The sequence below is a fragment of the Chenopodium album genome, chromosome 11, assembly GCF_948465745.1.
Source record: "Chenopodium album chromosome 11, dcCheAlbu1.1, whole genome shotgun sequence".
Taxonomy (NCBI): Eukaryota; Viridiplantae; Streptophyta; class Magnoliopsida; order Caryophyllales; family Amaranthaceae; genus Chenopodium; species Chenopodium album.
In genome coordinates this window covers 37671830-37683521 of record NC_137844.1, presented here as the reverse complement: position 1 = coordinate 37683521, position 11692 = coordinate 37671830, and the positions used below count along the sequence as shown (strand labels likewise).

At 30.2% G+C, this 11692-nt stretch overlaps 1 protein-coding gene across 1 annotated transcript; it reads left to right on the top strand.

The window, feature by feature from the left end:
- The first annotated feature begins 2737 nt into the window (after nt 1-2737).
- On the top strand, nt 2738-4919 carry LOC145566578 (protein FAR1-RELATED SEQUENCE 5-like). The gene is made up of 5 exons (XM_081625952.1): nt 2738-3120; nt 3217-3352; nt 3515-3682; nt 3805-4322; nt 4577-4919. Exons 1-5 carry the CDS (start codon nt 2738-2740, stop codon nt 4917-4919), a joined length of 1548 nt encoding a protein of 515 aa, XP_081482078.1.
- The last annotated feature ends 6773 nt before the right edge of the window (nt 4920-11692 follow it).

Below are 11692 nucleotides of genomic sequence, written 5' to 3'. Positions count from 1 at the left end.
AAGTATTGTTATTCCTGATAATAAATTTGTTCCTGACTAACATTATCTTATTTCTGACAAATATCATTTTATTCCTGCTAAATTTTAAAACTTATTCTTAACTTGATAAAAAACTTATTCCCGATAAAAAACATATTCCTAACTAAGCTTATCTTATTCTTGATATTTATATTGTTATTACTGACAATTATAATATTATTCCTGATATATATATTTTTATTCCTGAGTAATATTATCTTATTCCTGACAAAAATGTAGTAATTTTATTTATTTATTTATTTTTGGTTAGGAAATCCAACTACTGATCATTCTTTAATAAACACTCCTTGGAGGCAGTCAATAACAAAGAATTTCTACAACCTTGTAACAATATGTCAAGGGAACGAAGAGGCATCAAAAATATGTGATGATGCTTTGGAACAAATGTACAAATCTGTAAGAAATGTGTTCCAAACAAATGAAGAAAAAATTCGTGAACTTGATGAAGAAGAAGAGAGAAGGAATACAGTAAAAGATCCAAAACGACCAAAAACAAAAGGAAGGCCAAAGAAGAACAAAAGAATTAGAGGACATTTTGAAAGAAGAAGAACAGCAACTAGGGATCCAAATGAGTTTGGTAAAAAACTCCAAATCCACAACTCATTTAATATAGGGTCATTCATCAAATAATTTTTTTTTTATTCAAAATAATTGTAAAAAATACTATGTTCTGATATTTTGATTTTGATATGTTTACTTTTTAATTTAAATTAAGTTTTGATATTTTTTTATTATTCCTGACAGAAGTAATCTAATTTCTGAATAAAACAATCTTATTCCTGACTGATATAATTTATTTCCCGACAAAAATGACTTATTTCCTGAATAAAGAAACTAATTTCTAACTGTCATTTTCTTATTCCTGATAAAAGTAATCTAATTTCTGACATAAACAATCTTATACCTGACTTATATTATCAAAAAATATAAAAAGAAAATATATACATATAAATAATCGTAAAAATAACTAACAAAAACAAAATTTATATGTAACTATACTTAAATATTATCAAACAAAAGAAACCTAATATCTTACTACAAAAAATATATATATATATATATACATATGAATACTTTGTAAAAATAAAATTATCTAACTTTCAAAATTTAACTAAATCCTATTTGTGTCTATTTTGCTGGATGTATTCTTCAATTTCTTTGTTTTTCTGTTGCTCCAACAAGAATCTCCTTTCTTTTTCTTTCTGTATGGCAGTTTTTTTCCTGCCTATATTTACTCTCAAGCTTTTTTCTTGCAGGTTGAGCACTGAAAATTTTATGCTTCTTAATAGAAAATTCAATGCAGTCATTCCACACTTGCTTGCTAAAAAAATTTTCTTCTCTATTCATCAATTCAAATGCAATTCTGCATCTATACGGCTTCCGATTTTGCTTCTGCAAATTTATACAAAAATACAAACATAAGAACACTAAAAAATAATTAGTATAAGTCCAAAAACAAAAGAGAAAAAAAAACTTACAAGTCTGAAGTCAACAAGTCCTACATCTAATCCAGTGTACTTATGTATACAAATTAACGCAAAAAGACCACAATCAAAATTTTCTGTGCTTGTCTTCCATGAAAAAGAAGGAACATGCCAATCCATAGCTATAATAATATTAGCTTTTGGATGATCTTGCTTGGCTAAAATCACATAAGCAGCTCTAATCTATATATATATATATATATATAGAAATGGGATCATGTGAGAACCTAAGCATAGAATAGGAACTAGGAACTAATCTGGAGCATTGATCACTCTCAATCCAACGGCCCTTGCTTCACCCGCCTTTTTCATTTCAATAATGGCATTTTGGTAATTTTGTCACTTTGAATGACCTCCTTTCTTTCTCTCTCTCTCTCTTCCTTTCATTTTCTCACTCTTTGCGTCTTCATTTTCTCTCTCTAACATTGCTTGCTCCGCCGCGCCATCTGTTCTTCGATTTTGTGAATTTTTTTGCCCAGATTTTTCGATTTTGATCTTCAATTACATCGTATTCTTCGATTTTTTTTCATTCATTGAGGTAATTTTCTAATTATATTTGTATTTTCGTTGTTTATTTTGATTTCATTGTTTATCTTATTACGAGTTTTCCTATTTACGGATTTTTATCGTAATTTTTATCAATTTTTACTTATTAATTGTTCTTTGAATTATTCTATACAATTTAGTGTTTGATTTTGTGTTTTATTTTTATGATTTTGGTTTTTAATTTCTATTTTATGGTTTTACACTTACAGAATTCATTGTGGATGTTTTTTGCATATAGTTGCTATATTGCTTGCTGTTATTAATCAAGTAATATAATTTGTTGTTGTTTTAAATTTACATTTTGCATTCAGTCATTAACTTCTCATTATTAGTTTTACTTAATCCTTATAACTTCATGTTTTTTAGTTTCTTAAAGTTTTTTTAATTTTTTTTTTACTTTATGCTCTGACTCATTTACTTTTTAGTATATCTCTAATAGTTTTTATTAGTATATTTTTTAAAAATTTTGCTTACTTTTAGTTATAGTTTATTTACTTTTATTTATTGTTTGTTTACTTTTTCCTTCGATTCATTTACTTTTCAGGGACATGTCTAAAAGTGTAGAGCATTGTTCTTCTTCTGTCACTACTGAAGATAACAATGTAAGAATTTTCAAAACACCCACTTAGCCTAAAATATATTATAATTCTAGAGGTAATAAAGAGTATATGTCAGGTTGTTCTTTGGAAAACAAACCTTTTGTTGGAATGATATTTGATACTCTTCAAGATGGTATTGCCTTTTATTACAAATATGCTAATGAGTGTGGATTTAAAGTCCGTTCTAGTACTACTAAATCACAAAAGAATAAGGATGATCCTACTGGTAAAGGAGTTACTGTAATTAAATATTTATTATGTTGCAAAGAAGGGTATGTGACAAATAACAAGAAATCTGGTAAACAAGTTGAAGGTTCTTGTTTAAAGAGAAAGATTGTGAATATAGTTGGTTGTCCTACTAAGATAAAATTTAGGTTTTGTACTGGTGGGAAGTATATGGTTTACTGTTTTTATGAATCTCATTCTCATCCTTTTTCTACACCTATTACTAGGTAGGTTATCAAACATGAAGTTGGTTTAAATTTTGCTCATAAGAAGTTTATTTTTGACAACTCAAAGTTAAATATAGGGGCTGTTATGTCTTATAGGATCATGAAAGAACTTTGTGGTGGGTTTCAAAATGTCAGGGGCAGTAAAAATGATTTCAAAAATTTTTCTAGGGACTTAAAAGTTTATATCACTAATGCTGATGGTGCGATGTTTGTTCAGAACCTTGAACAAAAAGTGAAAACAAGTAAAGGGGGTTATTATTTTGATTACTGTGTTGATGAAAGCAGGAATTTGACCCGTGTCTTTTGGGCTGATGCTATTGGTAGAAGAGATTATCAATTATTTGGGGACTCTTTATCTTTTGATTCTACCTATGATAAAAATAAATATTCATAGGTTTTCTGTCCTTTTACTGGTGTTGATAATCACAAGAGATGTGTTACATTTTGTGCTGCTTTATTATCTAAAGAAGACATAGATTCTTTTGTGTGGCTATTTCAAACTTTTTTGAAGTGTATGGGAAGAGAACCCTCTTGTATTATCACTGATAAGATCCTGCAATGGGTATTGCCATAGAAAAGGTTTTTACCAAGACTAAACATAGGCTATGTATGTGGCACATAATGAGGAAGGTACCTAAAAAAGTTAGAACTGCTTTTTGTAATGAAACTGATTTCCTGAAAAAGCTAAGTGTAGTAGTTTGGGATAGAGAAATTGATCCTCATGTATTTGTTGATGGTTGTAATAGTGTTATGGAGGAGTTTGACCTTGTCGATCATGAGTGGTTTGCATACATGTTCAAGATTAAACATCTTTGGATTCCTGCATATTTTAGGGACTTCTTTATGGGTGGTTTACTGCGTTCTACTTCTAGGTCTGAAGGTGAAAACAATTTCTTTTGTAAGTTTACAAACCTTCATGTAACCTGTGTTGAATTCTTTGTCCGTTATGAAACTGCTCTTGATGCTCAAAGGCATGAACAGGATGAGTTATCAGGCTTAATAAACTTGAGCCTCAATTGGTTACTCATTTACACTTGGAAAAGCACGCTGCTGTTGTTTATACTCGTGCCATATTTTATGATTTTCAAGAAGAATGGTAGGGATCCTGTTTTTCATGTGGTGTTGAAAGTTGTAGTTCTCTGTATGGAGATGGTGTGGAGTTTTCTGTTATTGTTGATCATGAGAAAAGGAAAAATTTTGATGTAACTTTTGACTTGGCCACATATGATTCAAGTTGTACTTGTAGAATGTTTGAGAGTCAAGGCGTTTTGTGTAGACACATTCTGTTTGTTATGAAAGGCAAGTGTATACGTGAAATTCCCGATCCTTATATCTTTAATCATTGGAGAAAAGATGTTCTGAACAAAGCTTCTATCATAAATGTTGCTCTGGATGATGCTTCTAAGTATGATAAGAAGAAGTAATTGGTCAGTGATGTATGGTCCAAGATTTTCAGTTGTGTGAGTTTAACTGACCAATCTGAGGATGATTTATCTGAGCTTATTAGGACATTATCTTCATTTGAGGAGCGGATGGTATTAAAGAATAATCTTGAAAATGCACCTAGTTCAAAAGAGGTGAAAGATGCTGATATTCAGGTTTTGGTTGGGTCAAATGAAGTAGATGTAAATATCTTGCCTCCAAATCAGTGTCTTAATAAAGGTTCTGCCAGAAGTTCAAAGCGGTTGAAGAGTGTAAAAGAAATAGGTACTGAACAAAAGTCCAAAAAGGGCAGAACCTGTAGAGCTTGTGGTGAATCTGGTGTTTCCCATGACAGTAGAAATTGTCCAAACAAGTAATTTTTCAGGTATTTTACTTTTAAATGTGTTCCATTTACTTTAAACTTCTATTTATTTACTTTAACAGTAACTTCATTTACTTTTTATTTTGTGCAGGTATTATTATACTTGGTACTTTTTTTTATTTGGTATTTTACCTCTTTACTTTTCCTATTTACTTTAAGTTGTAATTTATTTACTTTACAATCTAATTTATTTAATTTAATTTGTCACAAATAACTGATGTTTATTTTTGTGCAGTTATTATAATACTTGGAAATTAGAAGATGTTTTGGATGATCAAGATCATGATTTAATGAACAAATTTTTTTTATTATTTTTATTATTGTAATATTTTTACATTTACTATAAGTAATTGTATTACAGAACTTAAGTTCAGTTTATTTACTTTTAGCTATTATACATTAACTTTATGAAATAATTCATTTACTTTTATGATATTTTATATCGTATGAATTGTTTGATATATATAATGTCCTTATTTACAAAATTAAAGATAATATCTTGTATTACTCCCTTTTTCATAGAATAGTTGTTACCATTTCCATTTTTTATTCTAAAATACTTGTCACATTTTCCATGGAACCCGAATTGACAAGAGTATTTGAGACTCAATCTCGAACATGAATTGACGTGTAGATGACCTGACCTAAATGTAACCCATAAATTATTGACTTGGTGACTTGGACTTGATTATAAGCCGTAAAATTATTGACTTCAACCAAATTCATCTAAAATTCTATATTGACTTAATTCTCTAACTCGCTAATTATTGACTTGAATTGAATGTAACTTGACCTGTTATTAAACTCACCTAAACCTGTACCAAACCTAATAAGATGTAAGGCCGGTTGTAATTTAACTCAAGCATGACCCAATCCGTATTTGGTCAACATAGATTACGGTATTAATTCCTATTGACCTAACTCGAATAGACCCAACCCATTCTTACTTAACCCAAACCAAACTCGTTCTTACTGAAATAGTGTGGTGCATGACCTTCCAAAAATTAATATTTTAAAAATTTGTATTTTTTTAGTGTGACCAAGCATTTAACTACCACCTCCACAACCACCGCACAACCACCTTCACCCATGGATGTGGGGCAAGTCAAGTAGGAGACCCGACCTATCCCCAGTTTGGTGGGCATGGGTCTCGGTTTTGCGGGTGGTGGGGCGGGGATGGATGGGTTTTAAGTTGTACCCGCCCCATCCCTGCCCCACCCTACCCGCTCCACTTTGTACCCGCCCCATTCCCAACTCATACCCACATATATATATATATCTTTAAAAGAAAAATAATATACTTTTATACTATTTAATAAAAGAATTACGTGAATTAAAATATTGTACCCGTCGTGGCGTCGTGGGGAAGGGGATGGGGATTGAAAGGCCAACATTCGCCCTGCCCCGCCCTTATAATCGAATTAATTCACTTTACTTATAATCGAATAACATGTTTTTGACTTGAATTTTTTTTCTTGTTTTGACTTGAATACTTTTTACCATTTCCACCTTTACTTTAGATCCATTTTCTATTACTTTAACAATATTTTTCTTTACTTTAAAATGGAAAACCATATTTCAGAAAGATTTTTTTTAAACTTTTTTTCTTTTACTTTAAACATAGCGTTATTTACTTTAACACTATTTTCATTCACTTTTAATCGAATAACATGTTTTTGACTTGAATTTTTTTCTTGTCTTGACTTTAATACTTTTTTGCATCTCCACCTCTACTTTAGATCCATTTTCTATTAGTTTAACAGTATTTTTGTTTACTTAAAAATCGAACACCATATTTTAGAAAGGTTTTTTTTTTTAAACTTTTTTTTCTTTTACTTTAAACATAGTGTTATTTACTTTAACACTATTTTCATTTACTTTTTGATTGATTTCTTCTACTTTTACATCTACCACCATTTTTGACACAGAACAATCCCAGTAATTCAACTTAGAGATATAATATGTATTCTTCATACAAACATACTACTTAAAACTACTGATACATTCTAATATATATGATATATTCAAATCTACTGATATCATTTACAATTGTTCAGATGCTTTCTTCTCTTCCTAATTCTCAACATTTGTAAACAGTGTTTGTTTCATTTGATTATTGTTATCATTTAGAAGTAGGTCAAGCACTGTTCTTATGTGATGGTGATTCAGTCTTGGAAATTCCTGTAAAAAAAAATTAAAGATTAACTTTAGTTTACATAAATTACCAAATAAGTATAGAGTTCAAGGACTTCAAAAATAAGTATGGTAACTTACCTCTTTTATTGTTCCTAATCTTATCCCATTTGCACTATCATAAACCTTCATATGCAGCAGTAGATAGCTTGCTGCGAAATTATCTTCTTTTTCTTTTTGGAATGGAAGTTCAATTATTCTCAGCTTGTAGGACAGCATATCATTTGCTTGTGGATGCTTTCTTTTTTAAACAACTGTTGTACTTGTATCACCTGCAATGCAATGAATATTAATATAATATCAGACATTGAAAAATGAATTTAAAGACATTTTTTTAATCTATTGATTCTTTACCGTTTCTAAGATAAAACTTTGTACAGGCTCATATTCTTCATTGGTCTCGTACAAAGTGCTGTCCAGATGATCAATTGTTTCATCTTTGAAGTTTATCACAGCAAGAAAATAATGATCTTCCATCTTCAAAGGTATAAATACCTGCACATAGGTTTGTTTTATACATATTTACTTTAAACCTGTTTTTTTTTATTACTTTAAACATATATTGTTCTACTTTAAATATTAATTATGTCTTACACATTGAGCTGCATCCAAGTCCAATGATTGTGAACTGTTCCAATCAATCCATAGTTTTTGCAGACTTGTTACTCCTTTTTTCCCATGAGCATTTAAACACATTGTTAAAGCATCCTGCAAAAAAAAAATCCAAAGATTATTTCTAATATTTGTTTAATGCATAATTTTAAATTATAAAATTAAATCGGAAAAACTTACCATGAACTCAAATCCAAAGAAGAATATGATCAAGTCATTTTCAGACCTGTCTTTTTGCATTTCAATGTTATTGAGGTGGTTTGACCAAGCAGTGATTATATTACTTGAAACTTTCCATTCATTGAGCAAAGCGTTACAATCTTGCCTTACTATTTCAATTGAATCTATAAACCAGCCAACTACTTCGCTGTAATGTTGAATTAAAATTAAAGTTATACTTATGGCAAACAATTTTATATATAATGCAATATGAGTATTTGTTTTTGAGCAAGTATAAAACATACCTCTTGTTTGGAAAGTTTTCATCATCATTGATTGCTAAGTAGTCAATCACTTAGTGACATGTCAAACTCATGTTATCCATTACTTGTGTTTCTTCAAGAAATCAGAAACACATATCATATCTTCCACCCCTTTCTCCTTCTCTAGTTTCCTAACTACCCTGAACCTTGAAATTTTTCCCATAAGTTGTTTTCTTTTGGTGTTTATGTCTGCCAAAGCAAGAGTAGCACATATTTCTTCACGATACACCTTTCTCCTATTTGCTAAATCAAGGTCAGAATCAAAAGTGTCTCCAGAAAAATATGGCATATGGATCATTGCAAAAACACCACAATCAAGAGTATATCTTGGTGTCTTCCACTTGAAGTTAACTTCATCAAACTCATATTCTAGTATTTCATCAGCCTTTTCATGATTAATTCTCTTCAGAAAGTTTGACATTTCCTCCACCTATAACATTTGTAAAGCAATATATAAGTAATACAAATTTATAGTATAAATTACTTTAATAAACATATGATTTACTTTAATCAGAACATCTTTAACTTTATATTTTATATTATTTTTTTACAAGTAATATAATGTATACTTTTAATACATATTCATATACTTTAATATTAGTCTTATTTACTTTAATAATTTACTTTTTATAAAGAAAAAAAATCTTACCACAATAGATCCAAGAATTTTTTAGAAAGGCTTTTACCTGTCATCATACTTCCTGTTATCCAAGTATTGAATGGTCTGATTCATAAAGTTAACCACTATCAAACTATAGTGGTTACTCAAACAGATTGGAACAAAAATCTGTCATTAAAATTACAGTTATTAGTCTACAAATTCAAAATCATAATGGCCTACAATGTTGTTTAGTATACATGAATAATAAGACATACCAACTGAGCTGTCATAATTTTCTCCTTTACATCACATAGGCACATCCAATCATACCATGCCTGATTCAATTCTTGTGAGTGTATTGAAGGAGACTTCACATGTGTTGTTTTATCTGTTTCCTGGGAAGCATCTTGTGACATGAGAGACAGCTCTAAAGGTCTCTGTGTATTAATGAGCACATAAAACATATTACTTAATGAGATCATACATGTTTAATTATGATTTAGCTTAACATTTTATTTAACTCTTACATTGTGGTCAATGCCAAAGAAAAAGCATGAAGGATCTTCTTTCAATCGAGAATCATCCATAAGGAATGACCAACATTGAATTATATTAGATTTTATCATTTGAGCAGGAGCTGTTGGAGCTAGGGATGTTGTGTCATCTCTTGTTATCATGAGAAGACCTTCAAATTTCACAATCTCTTCACTGTGCAAAATTAAATATTTATAGTAAATAAAATATTATTTAAAGTAAACTAAATATTATCTAAAGTAGATATAATATGTTTGAAATTAAATAATATATTACTTACTGTTTGAATGGGCTGTACTTCACAAATTAGTAATCAGCCACTACTTGATAAAGCTCTGGCATTTCATGCATTCTTGATTTGTTCCTTTCATTGTCTTTGAAACAAAATCAATTTTAATATCTTTTTCTCCACAATCTAAATTGATTTTAACTTTTAAAACTATCACCTGGTGAATGTCTTTAAGTTCAATGGTTGTTTTTTTCTTGAAGTTGTTTTTCAACATCACTTGAAATAAAATAGCAGATATAGTTTCAAAACAATCATCCACTATTGACTATGGATTGATTAAATATTTACTAAAGTTAACAACTTACTTTCAATTGTTTTGTTTGTTGCTTTCTTTGTAAGTGTTGGCTGATTTAGGATGCTCTCAGTGACTGAGTGTACTACACTAGTAATATCAGCATCAACTTCCTGGTTATCAGCATCCTTTTCTCCTTTCTCTTCATTCTTCTCTTCTTTCTTTTCAGTGTTCTCTTTCTGCTTCTCATCTTCCTTTTTCTCTTGTTCCTTCTCTTGTTCATTCTCTTGTTCCTCCTCTTTATTGTCTTCTTCCTTGTATTCCTTATTTTCCTCCTCCTCCTTTTGTTCCTTTTCTTCCTCATCCTTCTTTTTCTCCTTTTCTTCCTCCTCCTTTTTCTCCTTTTCTTCCTCCTCTTTTTTGTCATCCTCCTCTCTTTTTTCATCATCCAGTTCCTCTATTTTCATATCTTCATCATCATCATCATCCAAATTGACAGTTTTAGGATCAACTACATTTTCTTGATTAGGTTTAGGATCCGTTTCAGAATTTTTGTGTTGCTCCTCCCATGTTGACAGAATCACACTAGATACATCTCTTAAATCATCATAAAGCCTGACTATTTCATCCATAGCCCTTTGTACTTTAGGATCTTCCATTAGCTTTTGTGTTTCAGAAACCTGTTGAGAATTTGATGTAGATACATTCATTTGTTGCCGTTTCATCTTCTCTCCTAAGGTAGCTATATGTTCAGCATGTATCATTGCAAAGAGTTTTGAATCTCTAGTCAACAAATGCAGTTCTTCTTCAAATTCCTTCAAAATAAATAACAACAATTTATTAATACATTATTTTTGAACACAATAATACTATTTACTTTTTAAGTTAATTTGTTTACTTTTAAGTCTACATTATTTACTTTATGTTTATCATTTACTATATATTATTACTACTAGAAGCAGAGCAATTCAATATAATAAAAGTAAACAAATATGAGATAAAAAAGTAAAGACATTTCATTTTAAAGTAAATACAAGAAATCATTGTAACTTATAAAAAAATTACTCACATCTTTTGCAACATCATGTATTTCACTATCTGTCATGACACCTTCTGGTAGGTTGAATGACACCAATCTTCTCTCTCTATTAGCAAAGTTTCTATAAGCATTCTCAATTACATCTCCCAAGAATGCTTGCTTTTCTTTTCTTTTACAAACTGGATAGACATCTTTTTGGAGTTCTCCTTGACCAAAAGATGCCTTTGCCTCATTTACAATTCTTTCTTTCAGTTTCTCATCTGACCAATGTTTGATCAATGGCAGTGTTGTAGGTTCAGTCTGCCCTCTGAATGCCAGATGATGAAAGTAGACAAGTTGAAGAATCAGGACACATTCACTGATTCCTGATCTTGATTCCTTATTTTTGTTGTTCTTGTAGCTCTCCACTGCTTTTCACAGGTTATTCATCACATAACCACACCAATATAGGTTATGTATCTGTTTCACATTGTCTGCATAGTTGATTATCTTGTAATCAATCACTCTATTTGCAACAGGGGCCAAGAATGTGCTGCAAACATACATCACAAAGAATATTTTAAAATTCTCTCCTCCTTTCTTCAAAGTCTTTAATTTGTTCTCCAAATTATTCACAATTATCTCATCATCTTCTGGAATTCCTAGCTTCTTCTTCCATTCTTTTTGAATCAACAAGTTTGATAGAGGTTGCTTCCTTAACAGAATACTGACCTTGTTCTCAGTTACATGTGGAAGCAAGAATATATCTTCAACATCATAAGAACTAACTGAAAATTCCTTCACCGT

Bases quoted from the DNA above. Each gene is read 5' to 3' on its own strand.
- LOC145566578 (XM_081625952.1), top strand. From the start codon at position 2,738: ATGTCAGGTTGTTCTTTGGAAAACAAACCTTTTGTTGGAATGATATTT. The intron at 3,353-3,514 runs GTGAAAACAAGT...AAATATTCATAG, and splicing joins TTCAGAACCTTGAACAAAAA to GTTTTCTGTCCTTTTACTGG. The intron at 4,323-4,576 runs GTAACTTTTGAC...CAAGATTTTCAG, and splicing joins AGAAAAGGAAAAATTTTGAT to TTGTGTGAGTTTAACTGACC.